At 41.4% G+C, this 24243-nt stretch overlaps 1 protein-coding gene across 16 annotated transcripts in view; it reads left to right on the top strand.

The window, feature by feature from the left end:
* The window catches only part of Grip1 (glutamate receptor interacting protein 1), a 667112-nt gene that overhangs the window by 587601 nt on the left and 55268 nt on the right, over window positions 1–24243 (top strand). For all 16 annotated transcript variants that reach the window (XM_045151476.1, XM_045151473.1, XM_045151484.1 and 13 more), the window contains 3 exons: window positions 1312–1498; window positions 2080–2225; window positions 13878–13958. In XM_045151476.1, coding sequence (XP_045007411.1) covers window positions 1312–1498; window positions 2080–2225; window positions 13878–13958 — 414 coding nt within the window. The remainder of the gene's footprint in view (window positions 1–1311; window positions 1499–2079; window positions 2226–13877; window positions 13959–24243) is intronic.

Raw genomic sequence — 24243 nt, 5'->3', positions numbered from 1 at the left:
ATGAATTTATAGTGATTTTTTTCTAGTACACCTCAGCACCTTATTATTGACTGGTGAGTTGACTAGACATTACCAAAGACTACAGAGTATAGGGTTTTGCAAGTCATGTGTGATTTAAGAAACTCTGATAGTAGCAAGCTCATCACTGAAATGGCCCCAGGTAGAATAGAGAAGGAAATGCTAGCAGCGGCAGTCAAAGGAGTAGACTTTGGCTTTATAACTGCCTTCTTCAGAGTCCCACTTGAGGCAATAGAGATCTCTGGGGTCTCCCTTTCTTCTATCAGCTTGTGTTCCATTTTCATCTGAAATTCAAACATGTATCTCAGGATGCTTTCATTATAAAGGGGAAAATCAGTTTCTAGTAATATTGCCTTAAAACCAGTTGGCTAAGAGGCAAGTGAGAAAAAATGGTAGTAAAAGTCAGAAAGAGGAAAAACTTAGATTGTAGAGAAAGATGGCTAACCGAATGTGTGGTCAACAAGGAGAAAGTGATGTTTCATCACAGGATGTCTGCCGGCAGACAGCTTGCTCTTAGAGTATGAGAGAGTGGCTCTGATGGCCAGGGCTGAAAGCAGTATCCAGTGACCTTTTCATGACCAAAGCTGAGGATAAAGATAAGACAGAGGTATCTAGCTGGAGGCTTAGATGAGTAATAGAGAAGTATATGAAAGGGGAGACCACAGGTAGACTGGAAGCTCAGCAGGAAAAGAACAAGGCATGGAAAGACCATATTTAGGATGGGAAGAATTGCATGGAGCTTATGTGACTATGTTCTAGCCCAATGCTAGAGAAAGGTGCAGAACAGCCCAGGCTTACTGTTTTTAAGGTCATATGTAGATTGTTGCCTCAAAACTGAAGTTCAGGTTGTTTATAAGCGCAGATGGCTGAAGTAGAAAAACTGCTATACTTACCCTCCCTGCTTCCCCGTCAGGAAATGGATGCAGACATACAGAGATGAAAGGAAATGGCTTGCTTGCAGGGCCCCCTCAGCTAGTGTTCATTTGTTCAGAACCAGAACAAGATGGCACTAACCTTGATCCCAAGGCAATCCTATGCGTCTGTCACCCTTTTTCAGGAACAAGTAGGTGGGTCATGTAGACTGCTATCACGACGAAAGAGTGATGGATTGGGATATTCATTTGTCTCATTCAACTGAAATAAAACTTTTTGCTACATGGCTAGTATTTGAAGTCCTGTCATTACTGATGAACTTTTGTTTGGGAGCATGGTCTATTTTGGAAATGCTGCTAAGAAAACTCCTGGTCCTTACTTGTACTTAAAGCTACTTATTTTCATTTTTTTTTCTTCTAGTGTCGTTAGCCTCTAGCACAGTGGGACTAGCTGGACAGGTTGTTCACACGGAAACCACAGAGGTTGTGCTGACAGCAGATCCTGTCACAGGATTTGGAATCCAACTGCAGGGCAGTGTGTTTGCCACGGAGACGCTCTCTTCGCCACCTCTGATTTCCTATATTGAAGCTGACAGCCCAGCAGAGAGGTGAGATGCATTTCTTTCCCAGCAGCCTTTCTGTTTGGCAATTTTGACTCTGGCTATCTCTGAATAGCTAATAAATTATGGAATAGTGCTCAGTGCACGAAATGCAAGACACAGTGAATTCTCTTTTCTGACAATAAAATTTTATGTTCTTGATCAGCTTCAAGAATTATGAACATCAATTCTCTTATCTAGTAAATTTTGTCCACCAGGAAACTAGAAGTGATATTAATTAAAAAGGAGAAAAATCTGTGCAAAAAATTATCTGAACATCAAAGTTTATTGGTTTCTCTGCATTGCAAGAATGAACATTCATCATTATTATGTGTTGATTCAGAACAGATTATAACATTATCATGGTTTTGAATTATTAATTACTTCTCTGGGATACTTAGAACTCCCTTGTGCAAATTATAGCCATGGGATGCAAAAGGGCTAAACATTGAAGTTGACCTAACATGATACCAATATTGAATAAACAAAACCTAAAGTTTAGGCTAGTTTTCAAGGATCAAGCAAGGTAAATTTAGCAAGTTATGATTATGTACTGTATCTGTGATCTCTAACATGTGGCTATGAATTAGATGCGGGGTGCTACAGATTGGAGACAGAGTGATGGCCATTAATGGAATTCCAACTGAAGACAGCACCTTTGAGGAAGCCAATCAGCTCCTTCGAGACTCTTCCATCACAAGCAAGGTCACGCTGGAAATCGAGTTTGATGTTGCAGGTAAAATCTGAAACCCAAGTCAGTGGCAGAGAAAGGAGAATGGGTTACACGCAGATTATGTTCACATATGTGGTAGAAAGGGGGATGCTTTTTAGATACCAAACACGTTTTTGTTTAAGAAGCGTGGTGTGTCATTTTGAATTGAACGTCGTGTTTGTAATGTCCCTTAGGATGTCACCACAAGAACAACTGAAAATAAATGTTACAAATTGAATAAGTAAGGGACACTATGGAGGTGACCTTGAAAAGTCATGTCAACCTTTATTCTTTCTAACTTTACCTTCTATACCAGAGAAACCAGATTCTTTAGACCCAGAAGCAAAAGAACCTTTCTGACTCTTCCTCCTAAAGAGAAGACATGACAGTTATGTAGGGAGCAATGAAAATTCATGAGGTAAATGGCTACAAGTCCAGGGTATAAATATTTATCTTTAGCATTAAAGAGAAATTGCAACTGATACTCATCAAAAGTGACAAGGAAGACTTCATTTAAGATTTTAAATCAAAGCTGGGTGTGATGGCACACACCTTTAATCCCAGCACTTGGGAGGCAGAAAGGTAGGAGGATCGCCATGAGCTCGAGGCCACCTGAGATTACACAATAAATTCCCAGTCAGCCTGAGCTAGAGTGTAATCCTACCTTGACAAAAAAAAAAAAAAAAAAAAAAAAAAAACATTTGCAGTGAGGTCAGGATAATTTTAATAGGTGAGAGAGATTTAACTCAACTCCAAACACAGACAGGGCAGGTGGAGTTTTATATATGACCAATGAGCAAGATAAGGGTGAGAGGGCAAGTATATGGAGGAGGACTAAGAGGAACTTTGGCTTTCAGAGTGGGAGGAAGCAGGTAGTCACCAAGCTGACTCAGAAGTACTCTTATATTATTTTTAATATTTGTATTATTTTAAGTTAGTAAACAAAAAGTTTCTTTATAATATTTTCATACATATGTGTCGTTGTATTTTGCTCACATTCATGCCTTCCATTACCCTTGCCTCTGTCCCCTTCACTGGTTCCTTACTCGCCCCAGATAGTCCCCTTTTTTTTCATACTATTGGTAGCTGATGATAGATGATAGAGAGAGAGAGAGATGAGATGAAATGAAAAGTAGATGAAAGATGGGTTTGAATCAAAATTATAGATATAAGAGAAAACATGAGATACTCTGTCTTTCACCCCAGCCCCACCATGACCCCTTCTTGTTCCCTACTCCTCTAGAAGGATTTTTGCAAAAACTGGGCTCCTAAACCAAAGAAAAGTCCTAGTCAGGAAGAGGGCTCAGAAGAGGAACCTCTTCCAAGAGTCTTGCAAGTTTGATCATAAAGGGAGTCCTAGTCAGTAGCTACCAGTGAGTTCCCAGTTTAAAAAGTTGTCAGAGTTATCTCAGTGGTTATAGTACCTGTCTAGCACACATAAGGACTGGGGATTTGATTCCTAGAACCATGGAAGGAAGGAAGGAAGGACAAAGGAGAAGAAAAGCCTACGGACCCAGGTTTGCTTCCCCAGTACCCATGTAAACCAGATGTACAAGGTGGCGCAGTGTCTTGAATTCATTTGCAGTGGCTAGAGGCCTTGACACACCCGTTTTCTCCTTTTGCCTTTTTTCTCTCTCTTCAAATAAAAAAGTAAACAAAATATTTTAAAAATAAATGACTAAATAAAAAAGAACTTGCCTGTGGGTTGGAGGTGGAAGATGAGAAAAAGGCTAGTTCTAGGATGTCACCTGAGGCCCGAGGGTGACTAAGTGGGAGATAGGGAGTGATGTCTTTAGCCAGGAAGAACACTGGAATGGGGTCACTTGAGGAGAGCAATAAATGACTTCTGTTTCAGACGCAAGGTGACATGTCTGCTGACAATAGCAGAAGAAAGAAGTAAGCCTGGATAGTCTTTCCTGAAGACCAATTACTGAATGCTAGGCACTGCTGTGCTCAGAATAGCAGAAGGGAAGAAGGGAAGGCCTAGTGTGTTGCCCGGAGGAGTTCCTAGCCAGTTGAGACTAACAACTGCTGTGAAGTACGTAGGTAGGATGCTGGACTTGTGTTGCCCCTGGAATCTAAAACTGTCTGGGAAAGTGTAGGCATTGCCTCCTATAGTTGGAATGAAGCTGTGGGATAGTGAGATGGAGATGGAACAAAGAGTGGCCAGTATGCCAGTGATTGTTAAGTTCACTGGGGAAAAGCTGGCCACTAGGGAAGGAGTGGGCCTAAGAAGGGCACTGAGTGGCGAAGGGCTTTGCTTGAAGAATACTATGATTTAATGGGAAAAGATGCCAGGAAGGAAGGGAAATAAATGAGAGGTACTAAATACGGTAGGAGAATCAAAGAAAGTCACATTTGAGAAGACTGAATCTCAAAGCAACAGTCATAGCAGCATAAAGGTGCCAGAGAGAATTCAAGTCACATAAGACAAGAGGTAGCCTTGGGGTTAAGCCATTAGGAAGAAAGACGCTTCCAGAGCAGCTTAACAGGTTTCAGGGGGCAGGGGCAGCAGTTTAGTCTCAGTGAGCTGAGGAGTAATTGAAGGATCAGAAGTCCACAGTGTACTTAGTTCCTGTATGGGGTGTAAGAAGAGCTTGGTAGGGACATATACCATGAATGGGTGAAAGAGTGGAGAGTACTGTGGGCTCCTCTTCATAGGACTTCTGTGTTTAATTAGGTGAACAGGATTCTTTGTTTTATTTATATTGTGTGAACCTCTGTTCATTAGTTGCCAACCAGGGTTATTTGCCCCAAGAGATATTTGGCAAGGTCAAGAAATTTCACTAGAGAGAGGCTCTGGGACAACAGATACAGGTGTTATGGGGGGGTATTTTTCTTTACAAACTACAGATGCATGTACCACTTTGTGCATCTGGCTTTACATGGGTACTAGGGAATCAAACCCAGGTTACTAGGCATTAGGCATTGCAGGTAAGTGCCTTAATAGCTGAGCCATCTCTCCAGCCTTATTATTTATTTATTTGTTTGTTTGTTTGCAAGCAGAGAGAGAGAGGGAAGAGATAGATACATACAATAATGATAGACAGATAGGTAGATAAATGAATAAAGGAAAGAAGAAAAGAAGGAAGGAAGGGAGAGAGGAAGGGAAAGAAAAAGAAAGAATGGGCATATCCGGGCCTCCAGCTACTGCAAACAAACTCTAGATGCATGCGCTAGTATGCATCTGGCTTTATGTGGGCACTGCGGAATCAAACCTGGGTCATTAGGCTTTGCAGGCAAGTGCCTTAAGCACTAAGCTATCTCTCCATCACCTGTTTTTTTTTTTTTTTTTTTTTTTAAGATTGAACAGATTTGACTATATTGAGGCCTAAAATATATGAAATGTAAAAGACAATCAGTGGAACCAGACCCTCTGGAGAGGCAAAGTTATCCAGAACCTAAGCTGATAGCCAGTCTAGGGCAGAAGACAGTAGGCCACTCCATGTGAAATTGAAGAATGAGACAAGGAATCATACATACATTTTTAGCCATGTTTAAGTAGTTTATATAAGAATCATCAACAAAGGGGAAAGAAAGAGCGAGTAGCAAGGTGAAAAGAATGATAGTGGTTTAGAATGGCAGGTGGGAGGTGAATAAGAAAACCAACCAGAAGCATGGAAAGAAATTGCCAGGGTCAGTGGAGGACCAGGCAAAGTCTGCGGTACCTATGCTATAGCAGTGTCAAGTAGCATGGAGAAGCAAGGTTTTGGTTTGTTGTGTTTTTGTTATTGTTTTGTTTTGTTTTGTTTTCGGTTTAGGGAATCTCCGTTGTTAGGGTATAAGAGAAAAATAGATGGCAGGACTGAGCCAGAGCTTGAGATTTTTAGATCCACAGCAGAACTTCGGTCAAGGAGGTTGCTAGGGGAGAGATGAATAGCTATGACGGTAGCCCAGTAGCTATCGTGCTGTTTGCCACGTGTGTTTACTGTGGCCTGTCACATTCCTAAGCGCTGTGTGTATTATGTCATTTAATCCATAGGCCAGCGCTAGCAGGGTTTACTATTGTTACATCCTTAGAAATTGAAGTCCAGAGTTAGTGGTGGGGCTGACAGGCTGGCTCCCAAGGGCATACTCTCAAGCATAGCCTCATCCTGCTATGTTTAAAAGGATCTAAGTTAGAGAGGGATGGAATGAGGAAAGGATCAGCCTTGTGGAGCAAGAAGAAAAGGACCAGAACCAGGAGTCTTCAGGGAAAAAACTGAGTAGGATGACTGACATCAAAGTGACATCTTAGAACTGAGAATTGCAAGGAGGGCCAGCATAACACTGAAGATGCTGAAGTGAAGCGGCCGGAGGCGAAGATGACCCCAGTGAAGGATCTGGAGCTAGGGATATGCTGCTGGGGAAGAGCCATCCAACCAGTGAAGTCTTTCTCGGGATGGAGGGATGTGATGTAGAATCTGAAGCAGAGGCTCCTGATGTGACAAACAGACCAAGCAAAGTCCCTTTGCAGCAGCTGTATCCTGTGTCTGGACATGTCTGGGTGTATTCTTGCTGCCCTAGGCTCTTTGCTCAAATAACCCTTTGATGACCCTCTCTTTCTCTTCCTGCCCAGATATATGGTTCTTCCTAGTCCAAAGGCTCTGATGTCATGTTATCTATTCATTTGTTTACTCTTCTCCAGGAAGGAAAAGCCCTGTGATGTCAGGGACTTTGTGCCTATAGTTTAAGAGTGTAACCCTACTACCCAAAGATAGTGCTTAGAATATAGAAGACGTTTGGTCAGTGTTTGGCGAATGAGTGAATCAATTAATGATGAATGAAATGCAGTTGGCTCTCCCAAGGGCCGGGTCAGGACTCAGTTATCAACAGGAACTGAATTCAAACCTACTTTCCCTGAGACTGGTCTCTCAGGGCTGCTTCTTTCTCATCGGTCTTTTTGTTGTCCATGATAGTCCCATCTCTTCTCAAGTGGCTAGTTTGAATTGCTTAGTCCTGGAGGAAAGAATCTAAGGGGCTTCTGAGGTTTCTTGCCACTCTCTTCCAATCACTTGAGACCAAGCAGGACACAGGTGGAAGGACTCTGTGAGAATCAGTCAGGTGACAGAGGTTTGGTGCGCAAACAGGAAGGCTCTCCATCGGCCCCAGAACATACTTACCACCATGAGAGCACATTAGTGGCCAAAGGACTCTTACCATCTCGTACTTTCATTTACATATAAGTGGGATACTGATGCTCTGGTGAGGAAACTCTGAGAAATCCAGTAAATGGCTGTGGCGGTTTGAATGCGACCTCACTGAACTGACATACTGTTCTACAGAGTATAGACCTGGCACTAGAACCCTCAACGAAACACTCTGAGCAATCACTACTAAGTACTGTAATCTACTGGACGTTTTTAAATAAGAATAGACCTTCTTTGTCCCTTAAGAATTTGAGGCATTGATGGGGAATCTCTGAATATGAGCTATGGCAAGGTTGTCCTGTCCTGGATTCATACCTCATTGTCCATAAATGAGCTTGCATTTCTAAAGATCTTCACCAGAATAGTTATTCCTACACGTAAATGTTCCAGTTTCAGAGCTCAGCTATATCTGTTTAATATATATCTTAAATGACATAGAGGTAGTCAACAAGCTTAACCGTAAACAGAGTTTTGACCAAGTCTGCCTTTTTAAACACAAAGAACACCATGGTGATTTTAACAGGAAAAAATTTTTAGCATCATCTTTCCACAAAATGAACATTTAAACGTTTTTTTTCATTCTTTCACTAAAATCCCTTGCTATACTTATGACTTTATAAAGTTAGAATCCTACTCTATCATATTTTTACTCACTCAATTCTTTTTAATAACATCCTCCCATGAATATCATGACAAGTTTCTTCTTTGAAGTTGTTTTGTTAGGAAAAGTACTGGTTTGTCCTGGAAAGAAGCCCCAGTGACAAGCGTGGAATCACTTGCCTTCATGACTGGAGGCCCCGCGCTTTCCCCGGGGTGGGGGGCAGTTAAACATTCACTCTCCTCACTAGGGTTCCCTCGCTGATGAATCATGGTGTGGGAGTGGTCTTACTGTGCAAGCAACGAATGCTTCAGGCAGAAAGGCACACCAAAGGGAAAGAAGGAAACTTTTATTTTTACCCAAATGTGTTTTTAATTATAGCATTAACAAACATAAAGCAAAACCAGGGAAGTTCAAAATAATCACATGGGAGTCTAACAAAATAAATATCATTTGTTCTCAGAATTATATTTACTTACTCCAAAGCCGTTGTTTTCTCAAATGTTGGATTTTTTTTCTTCTGTTTAACAATGCTTGTTTACAAAACTTCACATTAACTATGCCTTTTCCTCAACAACCAAATAATTATATAGGGAGAAAACATCAAATATAAAAGTAAATCACAATGATATGTAAAGATTAAAATTAAGCCACAGCTTGATTACAGAGATTCATTAGCTAATATTTGTTTGTCATTATGAATATTCCAAATCTTGTGTAGTCAAAAGTGATCCATTACTGTTTTCCAGGAGGTCATAAAATCTCTTCTAATGTCATTAACAGTATAAATCTTGCTCAACTTTCCCTTCATTAAACATTTACAAAAGCAAGATGTTGCTATGGCAACTATTCTACATCAGTGTTTCTGGCTCTTGTGACTTCAAGATGTTCATTGGATAAGGCTAGCACCATGGACATGTTAAATGTGTACATAAATGCATAAATGTAAACATACCTTACGTTGCTTTCATCTTTTATAAAATACATTTCCTAAGCATGAAGAAATGGAAACAGTCACACATACATGCAATAGATTCCACACATAGTGAAGCTTTGTGTGCCTTTCCATATTAACTACGGGTGTGCTTTCCCCAAGCAAGGGGACTATATGTTTCTGTACTGCTTATGAACACTGAACATCAGATTTCTGCTCACTCCTAACCCCTTTCTTTTTCTGATTCAATGTGTTCATCAGAGATCTTTCCGTTGCTCCAAGAGTATTGTACCCCAACTGATTTGGACCCAGAAGAAGCATTTGCTTGTCAAGACCAGGCTGAGGCACTGTCCAAGGCCTTATGCATGTTCCTCATGCATATTTTTCCTTCTCTTTTGCACACTAGCTATTGTTAAAGTTTGTGTGTGTGTGTGTGTGTGTGTGTGTGTGTGTACCACAGCATTTTGCTGCTGCAAATAACACCAGATGCATGTGCCAGTTTGCATCCAGCTTTAAGTGGAAGTTGGGAATTGAACTTGCTAAGAGGCTTTATGAACAATATCTTTAATCAGGTAATTCTTTCTTTATTTGTTTGTTTTGGTTTTTTTTTTTTAGGTAGGGTCTCACTCTAGCTCAGGCTGACCTGTAGTCTCACTATGTAGTAGTCACTATGTAGTCTCAGGGTGGCCTCGAACTCATGGTGATCCTCGTACCTCTGCCTCCCAAGTGCTGGGATTAAAGGCATGTGCCACCATGCCCGGCCACAATCAGGTAATTTTTTAATGAATAAATAGATAAATAAAATATGTGTGGGCCCATTTCCTGGTACATCAGAGTGTTACTTTAGGAAAACAGAGGAGCCAGAGCTAGCAAGTGAATGTGACACTGCCTTGGTCCCAGAGGAAGTAGGAAAGTCTGCCAGCCAGTTTCTTCAGCCATCTGCAGTGAATATGAGAACTGAGTGGAAGGATGATGCCAGGCCCAGAGACCCCACAGCACAACTGAAGTAGAGAGGCACTATTTGGGGATCCTTTTTATACAAGTGCTTTTCTAGATGCCTGGAGTGCTGAGGGAAATCAAACTTTTATTGCCTCCTGTAGTTTAAAGCTTTGTGGTGAACCTTCCCAACTGGAAGGTCAGATTCTGGTCTTGTAAAGTTTACTGCCTAAACTTCTCGAGGGAAAGGACAAAAGGCCAAAAACAACAATTTAAGACAGAACAGGAAAGGAGGACTCTAAACTTGTTCCATGATCCCAGTGTTAACTTTCACCTCTGCTGGGCCGAGGTTCAAAACATGTTAAATGTGCAATTAACATATTGGACTAGGTGCCTGAGGGTCAAATTCTACTTGAATCCCAGAATAGCTATAGTGAGATCTTCACCTTAAGTCAAGCTGGTGAAGCAGTAAGAGTAGATTCGTTGGTCCATCCCGCAGTCCTTCCGATCTGCTAATGCTTCCTTTGCTGTTATGCCTCTTCCTAGATTTCCAAAACCGTCAAGAAGGGGCTGTAGTTATTTTATTTTTAACATTTTACTGATTGATTGATTGATTGATTAATGGATGGATGGATTAATTTAAGGGAAAGAAAGAGGGAGAGGAGAGAGAGAGAGACAGACTGTAAATGGGTGTGCCAGGGCCTTTAGCCACTGCAAATGAACTCCACATGCATGCACCACCTTGTGAATGTGGCTTATGTGGGTACTGAGGAATCAAACCTGGGTCCTTAGGCTTTGTAGGCAAGTGCCTTAACAACTAAGCCATCGTTTCAGCCTGGGACTATAGTTTTTAACAGCATAATCTAAACTGATGCTTACTCTTAAGGGAATATTCCCACTTATTACTAACTTAAGGTCTCTCATACTGCTTGAGGGATGTTTTAAAGTCTATGTGGAAATATCTAACTATAAGTTATTAGTAGGGTCTTGGTAAAATGAACTTAGTCCAATAGATGGTTGTGACTCAGCCAGCACACACTGATTTCTTCTTTGTTACTAGCATGCTAATATACTTGTTTTTACACTGAATGGCCAGTGGCTAAGCCCACTTGCAGCCTGTTTCAGGGTCCCTCAGTTCTCTTTGGAACATCTTAGAGCTGTGCTCTCTCAGGATCCAGAAACTAAATGGTTATCCCTGATGCACTTGGGGCCTCCTGTGTTCCTAGGCTCCATGTCAATGCTCAGCATCCAGCATACCATTATGGTTGTGATTGATTGATTGATTGATTTGAAAGAGACAGAGAAAGAATGGGTGCACCAGGGCCTCTAGCCACTGCAAACAAACTTCAGACACATGTGCCACCTTATGCATCTTGCTTACATGAGTACTAGGGAATTAAACCTGGGTCCTTAGGCTTCACAGGCAAGCATCTTAACCACTAAGCCATCTCTCTATCCCTGTGATATCTTTTGAATGTCATTTCTGCTTCTACCTAATTTTAATTATACCTTTGACTATTGACAAACATTTAGATACCTTTCTACCTCACAGCCACTCAATAATCATAATAACAAACTGAAATTTCTCCTGAAATCTATTCTCCCAAGTGTTCCAGAATTACTGCATAGTAAATCTTAGGAATATTGTAGGGACAAAAATAGACATATAATCAGTGCTGAGATTCTTAATTTTAGTGAGCATAAGACTCTCCCGGGGGCCTGCACCGCCTGGACTAAGGACATCTGAGTTGATTGCACTCTCCAGCCCCCAGCACTGAGTAGGCCACCCAGGGTCCAGGTGAGCAGCTCCCCCACCCCCAGTGGTATAACCCAAGCCCAGATTGGCGAGCGTCCCCATTTCATGATGAACTTATTCCCCAGCCTGCCCCTGTGCAACACCCTGACTCGGGACACTGATGCATTTACGACCCCATAGTGAATACTGATGGCCCCACTGAGGAGGACCCTCGGTGGAATGGGAACCAGGGAGAGGGAACCTAATTGTGTAACCCAATGGGAGTGTGACCAATATACAATATGCTCATACAATGAAGTTCCCAATTTAAAATAATTTAAAAAGCATTTCCAGCAAAACATGTCTAAAATGCAGATTTGTTTTTATTTTTATTTATTTATTTGAGAGTGACAGAGAGAAAGAGGCAGAGAAAGAGAGAATGGGCACGCCAGGGCCACCAGCCACTGCAAACACACTCCAGATGCATACACCCCTTGTGCATCTAGCTAACATGGGTTCTGGGGTATCGAGCCTCGAACTGGAGCCCTTAGGCTTCACAGGCAAGCACTTAATCGCTAAGCCACCTCTCCAGCCCTACAATGCAGATTTTTAGTTGAATGTGGTGATGTAAGACTGTTATCCAGGCACTTGGGAAGCCAAAGCAGGAAAATGACAAGTTAAAGATCAACCAGCAGTCTGGAGAGATAGCTCAGCAGTTAAAGGCACTTGCTTGCAAAGCCTGCTGGCCCAGGTTCAATTCTCCAGTACCCACATAAAGCCATATGGGCAAGGTGGACACATGCATCTGTGCTTGGTTTGCAGAGGCCCTTGTCCGCCCATATTCATTCTCTCTCTAAATAAAATAAATAAATATTAAAAGAAAAGATCAACCTGGTCTACAGCATGAGTTCCAGGCTACCCTGGGCTAAAAATAAGACTGTCGCAAAATGCCAATTTCAGGATTGGAAAGGTGCCTGAGTAGATAAAGTACTGCTACTCAAGCATAAGCACATGATTTCAATCCCCAGGCCCTGTGTGAAAAGCCAGAAGTGGTAGCAGGTTTCTGTAATCCTAATATGCTTATGGTGAAATGGGAAGTGGAGACTGGAGAATTTCCTAGAAGCAATGAACTAGAGACCCTGACACAAATGAGGTAGAGGGTAAGGACTGACCCCCCCCAAACCGGCCACCAAAAGTTGTCCTCTAACCACAGCACACCACGACACATGTGTGATTGTACTCATATGCATGAACATGAACACATATTAGCAGTAGCAGCATCACACACAAAACAACCAAGACGCACACACACAAAACAACCAAGCCCTGCCAATTTCAAGGTTATATCTTTAGATATTCGTCTGCATTTTTTTTTAGGGCTGGAGAGATGGCTTATCAGTTAAGATGCTTGCCTGCAAAGCCAAAGGACCCAGGTTCAATTCCCCATGACCCACTTTAGCCAGATACACAAGGTAGCACATGCATCTGGCATTCATTTGCAGTGGCTGGAGGCCCTGGCCCACCCGTTCTTTCTCTCTCTCTTTCTCTCTCTCTCTTCCTTTTTCTCTCTGTCAAATAAATAAATAAATAAAAATAAAACAGAATCTGTTTTTAAAAGATATTTTATTTACTTATTTATTTGAGAGAAAGAGGAAGTAGCAGATAAAGAGAGAGAAAATGGACATGCCAGGCCCTCTAGTCACTGCAAAGGAACTCCAGATGCATGTGCCACCATGTGCATCTGCTTTATGTAGGTTCTGGTAAATCAAACTTAGGTCCCGAGGCTTTGCAGGCAAACACCTTAACCACTAAGCAATCTCTCCAGCCCCAAGAACCTATATATTTTTTTTTTTGGTCATTTTTTATTTATTTATTTGAGAGCAACAGACACAGAGAGAAAGACAGATAGAGGGAGAGAGAGAGAATGGGTGCGCCAGGGCTTCCACCCTCTGCAAACGAACTCCAGACGCGTGCACCCTCTTGTGCATCTAGCTAACGTGGGACCTGGGGAACCAAGCCTCGAACCGGGGTCCTTAGGCTTCACAGGCAAGCGCTTAATCGCTAAGCCATCTCTCCAGCCCAAGAACCTATATTTTTAAACTTGCCTCCCAGTTGAATCTGATGTAGATGCCTGCATCACCTTTGGGAAATATGAACTGTACTGTGGCTATGAAGTCTGTGGAGAATTCTTGCCAGGAGCTGAGTTTCAGGATTTTATAGGCAATTGCCTGACATTAGTTGCTGCAGCTTTTGATGACAATACAAGGATTCCAGAGACATGACCATCAAGTAGTTCCAGTCTTTTCTGTGTTCTACAAACACTCTTTCTGTTTTTAAATTACAGAATCTGTCATCCCAAGCAGTGGAACATTTCACGTAAAACTCCCTAAGAAGCACAATGTGGAACTTGGAATAACCATAAGTTGTAAGTAAAAATAATTTCTTTTAAAATATAGAATTTTAAGATGTTAAGGATTTGTAGTTGTGGCATGTGTATTAAGTGTCCTTGCCCATATTTTGTTTGATTTTTTTTTTGCTTGAGGTAGGATCTGGCTCTAGCCCAGGTTGATCTGGAATTCACTGTATAGTCTCAGGGTGGCCTCAACTTCACTGCGATCCTCCTACCTCTGCCTCCTGAGTGCTGGAATTAAAGGAATGTACCACCACATGCTTTTAATATGCACAGACTATGATCATTACTAAATAACCCAAGAAAATGAAATAAATGGTCAATTCATGAGGACCAAAGGTGACATAGTCAATGACTCTGACCCAAAGATGGTCCCTTCAAGAGAGATTGATTAGGACTTGGGAGATTGCTTAGTGGTTAAGGCACTTGCCTGCAAAGCCAAAGGACCCAGGTTTGATTCCAAAGGACCCATGTAAGCCAGATGCATAAAGTGGTACATACATCTGGAGTTCATTTGCAGTGGCTAGAGGCCCTGGAATGCCCATTCTCTCTTTCTCTCTCTTGAACAAATAAAAATAAAATTAAAAAAAAAAAGAGTGATAAAAGACTACAGAAAAGTGTCTCAATATACTGATGGATAGCTTATGTCAATGGTGTGGTTAAGGCAAAAGTAACTTAAGAGTTCTCAATTGGGCAGTATGAAATACAATTGTCCAATTCAATGAATGATGGAAATTTCACATTAATAATGCTTTCTTAAAAATGTACACCTGATAAACCTTTCATACCTACTGCAGCACTAAAATGAGGGGCATTACATTTCAGAGTTATTGTTAAGACTAAAAAATCACGTAGATGAGTCTGTTCCCCACTCACCTACCCAAAGTGGCCTGCTGGGAGAAAAGACAAAATGAGATTTTGGAGATTCTAGCCCAATTTTAGGTGCTCTTGAAGTCACTTATGTCTCTAATTGGGTCCCTTGGCTTCTGAGAATGTTGACTGTGAAACAAAGAGGGCATGTCATGATTCTGTCAGAAGGTGTGGCAGCTGAGGTTAAGGGCAAGCGCATCAGAATTTGCTGTTCCAAAGATACTTGGGGCTCAGGGTGGTGCCTCACTCTCCATGTAACTTTAAGGCTGGTCTCATTCACCGTTTATTTCATTCCATTCATTTCCTCCAAGACAACAGGTGGCTTAAGGTGATGTCTCTGGCAGTGTAACAGAAACACTGCCTGTCCCTCCATTTTTCTGTCTTCACTTGTTTCAGCCCAGTTTGGGTGTCCACTGTGCCTTAGCACGAAGCCTAGCTCAGAGACTGCTTGCCTTGTCTTGGATGTTTCCTGAAAATGGTCATCCTCCTCTGGAGTGTCTGTCACCCCGGCCCCAGTCACTGCACTCGCAAATTCGAATTAGGAAAATGGCCTTCCTTTGGTGTAACAGACATTCTTAAAATTGATCTAAATAAAAATGTAATCAAGTCGGGCGTGGTGGCGCACGCCTTTAATCCCAGCACTCGGGAGGCAAAGGTAGGAGGATCGCCTTGAGTTTCAGGCCACCCTGAGAATAGATAGTGAATTCCAGGTCAGCTTGACCTAGAATGAGACCCTACCTTGAAAGCCCCCCCCCACACCAAAAAAAGTAATAAATTCAGTATACATCCAGAATATTCCATGCTGTTTCTTTTCTTAAAAGTAGAATTCACGTATTGAATTTGTTTGGGATACACTCATGCATGTACAAGTACAGATTATTTGTTTTATTGACATGTAAAACAATTTAAATTCATGCCTTTTGACGGTGTATTGTATGTTCTAAGCTTTGCTTCTAAAACTGATGTCAGTGGCAGTAATGGCAACAGCCAGAAGCTGCCACAAGAAAGGCTTCAGTCTTAGCCTGCTGCAAGCAACTACTATTCCTAGACACTGCATGACCCTGCTCCTGGGTGGAGAACAGATAGAGAAGTGTGTCACACTTGCTTGTCAGCTTTTCCAGAGCTACAGCTGCATTTACACAGCTAATCATCACCATGCTGAGCATTCCTTGATGTGGAAAACACCCATATTTTATAAGTTGAGAGAGGAGAATATGCTGCAAAAGAAAATTAAAAGTCCAGGATCTATTTTAATTGCTAGCAACTCCCGAGACCTCACACAAGGTATTCATTTCATACTTGTATGTGTTACGTGTTGCATAAAGAATAAGAAGTCTTCATCAGCAAACATGCTTCACTTAGTGCTGATCCCTCGAGGAAGTGAGCCTTAGAGGGAGATGGTGAATCTAGATGATTGTGCAAAGACTGTTGCATGGCCTGAACAAGTTAGACTTAGAAACTGATGAAGAGCAAAGGCTAAAAACCTAGCCTGCCCCTCTGTCTGATTCCCCAGCCCTCTCCCGGGCCTGTTTCCTCATCACTAAAGTGGTTCACACATAAAATGAATGTGTGTGTGCGTGTGTATGTGAGTGTGCACGTGCGTGTGCATGCACTCACACAAACACACTGTAAACCTTAACAAATGCTAGAATGGGGATGATCATGACTTTGTAAATAAAGTGTGAAATATTTTAAGCACATCTCTAGATGATAGAATCTAGTGTGTTGACGACAAGTCGACAGGCAACTTATGCAAGAAACCCAGAGACCCTCTTCTCAAACATACATGGACTCTGTGGATGACACAGTGATGCTGCTAGCATTGATTGACTTTCTCACTGTCTTTGTGCAAACTCCCCCTTCTGTAAGGCTTCACCTTGGGAAATCTCTGCATTAAGAAGCAGCCCTCCATCGTGGGAAGCATACCTTCCCACCAAAGCCTTTGCAGCTCACTGTCCAGACCTAACTGACTAAGAAATAAATGCGCCTGAATTTGGACAGGGTGTGCAGTTTCAGACTAATTTTGTTAAGTTTCTGATGAAGCATTCACAGCACATTAGTACCAGGCATTGCTTTTACTGATGTTATTGCTGTAACACGGAGTGATTCAGTATAGCAGATGAAGTGGAATGATGTAGCAGAAGGATGCAGTTTGGAACTGGGAGCTGCAACCTGGCACCCTCACATCCCAGCCAGTGAGAAATCACAGTTTCCTCCTTCCAGCAGAGCCGCCCGCTGTTCACGTCAGAGGACCTGATTGTCTGTCACATGCCAGCATCAGTATTTGACACTGCTGTTTATTTTCAGATTTTTATTGCAAGTATTCATATATTTTATGCATGACACTATGCAATTTTACAAGTTTTCTTTTTAATAGTTGTTTATTTGAATGAGAGAGAGAAAGAGGCAGACAGAGAGCTCTAGAGAGAGTAGAAGGGGGGAGGGAGAGTATGGGCGTGCCAGGGCCTTCAGCCACCACAGATAAACTCCAAATGCATGTGCCACCTTATGGCTCTGGCTTATGTGGGTCCTGGGGAATTGAATCTGGCTCCTTGGGCTTTGCAGTCTGGCGCCATAACAGCTAAGCCATCTCTCCAGCCCTTCCATGTTGTCTTAACCTTCTAAACATTCCTGTGACAGAGAGGATGGTATCACTCAGCTGGGTAACATGCCCAAACACTCAAAGCTAATAAAAGGCAAAACAAGGATTCCAACTTACTCTGTCTGCCTTAACCCTGGCTTCACTGTCACCATACCAGTCAGCCCTGTCACTGTATGATTGATGTCCCTTCCCAGAGCCTGTGTCAGAGAAGCAAAAGGCAGCACTCGGTGAGCACAGTTAATTTGTTAGCCATCTTTTGTACTTGTGACTGAATTGTTTGCAGAAACAAAGGCCTATTTTTTATATAAAATCATAAAGCAGTCTCCATGAGAAACACAACAAATCTGTCACTCCCTCTTCCCAAGGGCAAAGTGTGTTTAGAAGTGAATGTGAATAGTTCATCAGGATTTTGCTTTGTGCCGACTCCAATAAAAACTTTACTCACTGGCCCATTGCAAATCAAAGAAGTTGTTTTATTTGATATACATACTAAAGTAAAACAGGGAGCGTGAGGAAGAAAGAAAGATTGATTTTATGGCACTTCAGACTGAGCAAAGTACCTCATCTAGCAGAGTAAGTTTCATGCATGACTGTCTGCATATATTCTAGAATGTTCTTAGAAAAATTTTGACTCCCATTTTAGTAGCTTCAAAATTAAAGAGTTCACTTGACTTCAAACACAGTAATTTTTTTTAAAGGGTGATTTAAATAAAAACAACTCCAAATATAGCTTAGTAGGAAAGTGTAGCACGGTGAGGCCCTAGGTTCAATCCGCTGCATGGATAAATGATACACAAACAGGTAAGTGAGTAATCCTCATTGTCTTTCTCCTCTGACAACTACCTGAAAGGAAAGGAACCCATGCTTTTTACAAACATAACTTTTTCCTAAGGATGGGATAGCCAGTGGTTTTAACACTGCTGAGCTTAGAAAACCTGTGGCTTGAACACATGCTATCCTGCACTTTGCTTGACAACATAAAGTTTGTCAAAAGGAAAAAGACCAGAAGGGAATAAAGAAAATAAAAACAGACAACAGTAACCCAAGCTACCAAAGAACCTGATTGGCATCCTGTCTTCCCAAATGCCTTAGGAATTATTAGCCTCAGGAACTTAAGTAAGTGATGAAAAAACTAAAAAGGGAGGACTCGTTGAAAGCCTAGGGATGGATGAGACCGTTGGATACCTTCTCCCACCTTAGCTTAGCCAGTGCTCCTTCCCTATAGTAACAGAAGCTGTAACTTTTATATGTGCTTCTGAAAGCATGAACTGGGGAGTTCGCTGTAAGAGAAAACAAAGCTGACTACTGCACTACTTTAAAAGCAGAGACTATAAGAAAGTATGCCCATGGAGTGTTGAGAACACCATCATCCTTCCCCCATGAAATTCAAAGGAGCCAGGTTGTTAGTCTTAATGCCTTCAAGGAAAGAGAAAGAATCCAACACATCAGATCCAAAGAAACAGCCTTGTCTGAACTGAAGAGCAGAAACCATAGTACACAGGCCCCACTTGGCTATACTAAAGCTTTAAGTTGCTTTCTTTTGGGGGGTGGGGCTTACTCTTTTGTGTGAACAGACAGCTTGGGAAAAAAGCAGACTCTTGAAAAACAATCTAATATACAGTACTGTCACGGGGACTTGAGAGAAGACTTAGTAGTTAAAGGTTCTTGCTTGCAAGCTTGCCACTCCAAGTTCAGTTCCACAGTACCCACATGTATCAGACAGCTTCAGGTTCACTGAGATGAACTTTCAGACCAGACACAGATATGGAGGAAGGGATATTTATTGAAGCTTACAGATCCAGGGGAAGTTCCATAATGGCAGAAGAAGCTGGCCTGCCTTCACAGAACCAAGCAGAGAGAAAGAGAAGCACAAGCCAAAAGGTCAAAAGCCACACAGCACAGCACACTTCAGCAACTCCAGCTAGGCACACTTTGCACATCTTTAGATTGAAATCTGAAAACCAACACCACACCTTAAGATCACCAAGTGACATTGCCTCCAGCCAGGTGGCTACAGATGCAAACTACAAACAAATAAACAATTGAATGTATTGGGGGCCATCTATTCTATTCAAACCACCATACCACATAAAACTGGATGCAGAGTGGACCAGGTGTCTACAATCCAACACATCTATGACAGTGAGAGGCAGAGCCAGGAGAAAAAGCTGACAGACCAGCTATAATGGTGAGCGTGAAGTATCAAAACAACTAAAAAGAAGGCCTGTGTCTAGCAAAGTAGAAGGAGAGGACAAACACCCCAAGATTGTCCCCAGACCTTCACACATGTTCCCTGACATATACACATACATGCTAAAATAAAAGTACTAATACCAAAAGTAAAGTAGGAAATCTGAGAAGTAGCTCATGCCAGAAAAACAAAACTAAAACATCAAACAAAACAACTATGATGGGCTGGAGGGATGACTTACCAGTTAAGGTGTTTGCCTGCAAAGCCAAAGGATCCATATTTGATTCCCCAGGACCCACATAAAGCCAGATGTACAAGGTAATGCATGCATCTGAAGTTTGCTTGCAGTGGCTGGAGGCTCTGGCATACCCATTCTCTCACTCTTTCTCTCTCTCTCTCAAATAAATAAATAAAATATTTTTAAATGAGTAATCTATAGTGGATAAAAAATTATATAGGATGATATTTAAAAAAGTGAAAAGAAAGAAAAGAACTTCCTTGCTCCTATTTCCCCCTCAGACTGAGGAATCAGAATGTTATACGTGAGGCTGGAGCTGCAGCCTCACCCTGTCTTCTGGGCCCTCCTTCATGGTCAGGGTGCATTCTAGGAGTGAAATGTGCTGTGTGTCAGGCACTGGTATCCTCTTGACAATTTTTCCCCTTCGTTTAGCATCAAAACAAAAACAGAAAAACATTTCACATAAAATAATTGTAAGGTGGCAAAATTAGGATCAAAGATGGCCCCTTTATTAAAGGCTTGGTCCCTAACCTGGGGCGCAATTGAGAGGTGATGAAACGTTTAGGAAGTGGGGCCTTGTAGGAAGAAGTCAGGTCACTGGGACCTGTCCCCCATCCCCTCGTTGCTGCCTGGCCGCCATGGTGTGAGCAGTCTTTCTTCACTACACACGCCTACATGGGTGTTGGGCTCTGCCCACCACAGGCTCAGAGCTACCAGTCCAAATGATCATGGACTGAAACATCTTAATCATGACATAAAATGAACTTTCCCCCCCTTTTAAGTTTATTATTTCAAGTAGTTTGTTACAAAAACTCAAAGTTGGCTAACAGATCATTAGACTGACACCACTCCTTGGGTTTCCACATAAGCAATTTGATTGGACACAGGCACATTCTAGACCAATCAGATATTACCAGCTAGTTGCTAGGAACTTTTAAATGCAATAATCCAAATAAAGCTATTTTTTTCCACTTTAGCCAATCAAGTATTTTCTATGTTTGGCTTCCTTTCATGCCTCGTCATCAGAGCCCCAAACACCTGTGAGCTAGAGATGCCCAATTCATGGAAAATTGTCTGTTTAAATAAACTCTAAGCTTTTAATGTGCCTTAGTTTGTCTCTAAATTTGGTCTACATAGTATTAGTGTATTTGTTGGTTTTCTGGCTGTGCAAGAGCCATAAGCACAAATAGTTTGTATTGTCATTTCTATTTGTACAGAATTAAATGATGTTATAACTAAAAAAAAAAATTATATAGGATGAGTCAAAATAGACATTATAGAAAGAAAGAAGAAAGAAAGAAAGAAAGAAAGAAAGAAAGAAAGAAAGAAAGGAGATATCAAGAAATGATTCTATAAAATGCTCTCGAATTGATGGATAGGTTCAAGATGATAGGTCCATAACATATGGATGAAAACAGAGCACCCCAAGGCATGTCAGCAAATAAAAAGGCAGTCCCATGTGGTTGCAGTGGTGGGATATGGAGCAAGAGACTTTTTATACAGTGTCAGAATAATACAAACCAATCAGCATGGCATCAGGGTTTCAAACAGCAGCCATAGAAGCTAGAAAGCGATGGAATCAATGAAAGAGAACCTTCAAAATTTTGGAGGAAAGGATTTTTTACCTAGAATTTTTCATCAGCAAAGAAGTATTAATTAAATATGAAGGTAGAACAGCACCTTTTCTGCTGCACAAGTCTCAAAAATATCTTCTATTGCTGGGTTTAGTGGCACACACCTTTAATCCCAGCACTTAGGAGGCAGGGGTAGGAGGATTGCCATGAGCTCAAGGCAACCCTGAGAATACAAAACAAATTCCAGGTCAGCCTGGGCTAGAGTGAGACTCTACCTTGAAAAACCAATACACACACACACACACACACACACACACACACACACACACACACATACACACGATATATATTCTTTTATGCATATGTTCTTAGGAAGCTACTAGATGATGTGTACCACTAAAACATGAGATATAAAGCCAAAAAGAATATTCAGTATGCAATGCTCCAAAGATACAAGAGAAAAAGGAGAGAAATGAAGAGAAAGTCTGTGTTTCTCAACGCTGTACAACAAACTTAAAGAGTAACAAGTCTAAGCAGGTCAGAATTCTATGACAGAATTTCTGAAAAGTTTTAACATATTGAGAGTGTTGCATAAACTGGGAACCCTGAGGGGTTGAACTAGTGATTAGCCCAAATCTAAGCAAACAAAATATCCAAGACAACAGATAATTGTAGACAACACTCATTCTGGAGGAAAGGAGAGAAATTCAATGCTGCATGACTTGTCTCTGCTGACATATTATTACTAAAGTAAACACCAAGTATTCATCACACAACGATTGTCGTAACAGTTGGAAAAATGGAGACATTAATATGATAACCATACAGGAGGGCAGAGGATTAATATCCCCTTGTGTTTTATAGCAAAGCAACAGAATGACTAACACTGGAACACAGCATAGCGACATATGTTATTTCACAAAAGAAATCAGTCAAAGAAGTTGAAAATATAAAAGTTTCTCAAACTAATGGAGTTTTGTCTTCGATATTCCCATTCTAAGTGGAAGCCATCATAAGTCAAAAATGCATTGGATGCAACTAATCTGGCCAACATCATCGTAATAGAGTATGCTGTAGAACGTTAGTCATTCCCCTGTGAACTCATCTTCTGAAAGAACTTGTTCTTACACCATCATCAAGTAAAAAAAAAATGATAAATGAACTATCTCAAAGTTAGGAATTATCTGTAGCTGCATCTAGAGAAGCAAGAAAGTGAATTTTTGACTGAATTGTATGGATGTATAATTTTGATACAAATAAAAAGTGAATTTTTAAAAAGTATTATAGTAAGTAGTTTGCTTTGTGAGGTTTAAGAATCCATGCCCATGGGACACTTGAAATATATCAACTTTGTCATTTATACAAATAGATAATTGTGATTAGAGACAGAATGTGCAGTTGCACTGCCTTGCTGAATGTAAAAGGGCTTTCAACAGATCAGTCATCAATTCTGAACAAGTTTGTAGATGACTCAAATAGTAACATTTTTGTATATTAACAATGGAATTGTATATACAGGTGGAGTTTGAATTAAAATTATTTTATGAAATATGAGTGGAGAGCCAGAAGTAGTGGCACACGCCTTTAATCCCAGCACTTGGGAGGCAGAGATAGGAGGATTGCCATGAGTTCAAGGCCACCCTGAGACTACATAGTTAATTCCAGATCAGCCTGGACCAGAGTGAAACCCTACCTCAAAAAAAAAAAAAAAAAAAAGAAGTGGGGGCCAGAGAGATGGCTTAGCCATTAAGCACTTGCCTATGAAGCCAAAGGATCCCAGTTCAAGGCTCAATTCCCCAGGACCCATGTTAGCCAAATGCACAAGGGGGTGCACGTGTCTGGAGTTCATTTGCAATAGCTGGAGGCCCTGGCGCGCCCATTCTGTCTCTCTGCTTCTTTCTCTCTCTGTCTATTGCTCCTAAATAAATAAAAATAAACCAAAAAAATAAAAAAAAACAAATATATATATGGAAAAGGGGTATTGTTTAAGTTCAATCTAGATCATGTAACAGGATCTTGCATCATTAGTCTCTTGTCAGGCCTTCAGTTCTATATATTTGGCCAATGATGAAACTTCAAGGCCCTGTTATTTGTCTTTCATTTTCAGAGCTTAATAACTTTTTCTTGCTTTTCTTTGTAAGTCACCCTCATGGCCCATTCAGTGTGGACCCACCACCACCACCCCTTAGCATGGCCAGCCAGGTAGGAATGGCCTATCTGGAAAGAGAAACTGTTTCCTGTCTCATGGCCTCATGAGATCTAACCAGCCCTACCTCTCTTTTGTATACGAGTTCTTTGAGATCTCATAGCCAGAGCCCAGTACATAGACATCTGGCTCACAGTTGGTGTTCACTAAATATGTGTTCAGTAAGTGGGTGGTTCTGTGGAGAACTCCAATCAAATCACAGCACTGAATGAGAGCTGATGTATTCTTTGAAGGGTCACAAGTTTGAGTGATATCAGCTGAATAAAGATTGAAGGCTCCACCTAAACAGAGGACTAGGAAAGTAAGTCTGATGTGGCTGGATAACGACAGTAAACAGTCGTGTATGGCATTCTGTGTGCAGTGATTTAATAATTTTGCATGGGATAGCTCATTTCGTACTCTCAAAACTGCAATTACTCATCATTACCGTCTTGCAGATGAGGGACTAAGGGCTTTGTGCTCAAACACACTTACCCAGTGAGTGGCAGACTTTGGTAAGCCACAGCGATGACCCTAACCATTGTGACTTCCAAGTGTCATCTCGTAATCATCATACTGCATTGTCGTAATACAAGCATGCTCAGCTTCTGGTTTCCTGAGGCAGTGAGGACTTTAACAG

This window comes from Jaculus jaculus, chromosome 6 (assembly GCF_020740685.1).
Source record: "Jaculus jaculus isolate mJacJac1 chromosome 6, mJacJac1.mat.Y.cur, whole genome shotgun sequence".
In the NCBI taxonomy this organism is placed as follows: domain Eukaryota; kingdom Metazoa; phylum Chordata; class Mammalia; order Rodentia; family Dipodidae; genus Jaculus; species Jaculus jaculus.
The sequence above is the reverse complement of the archived record's forward strand: the minus strand, read 5'-3'. Positions and strand labels throughout refer to the sequence as shown.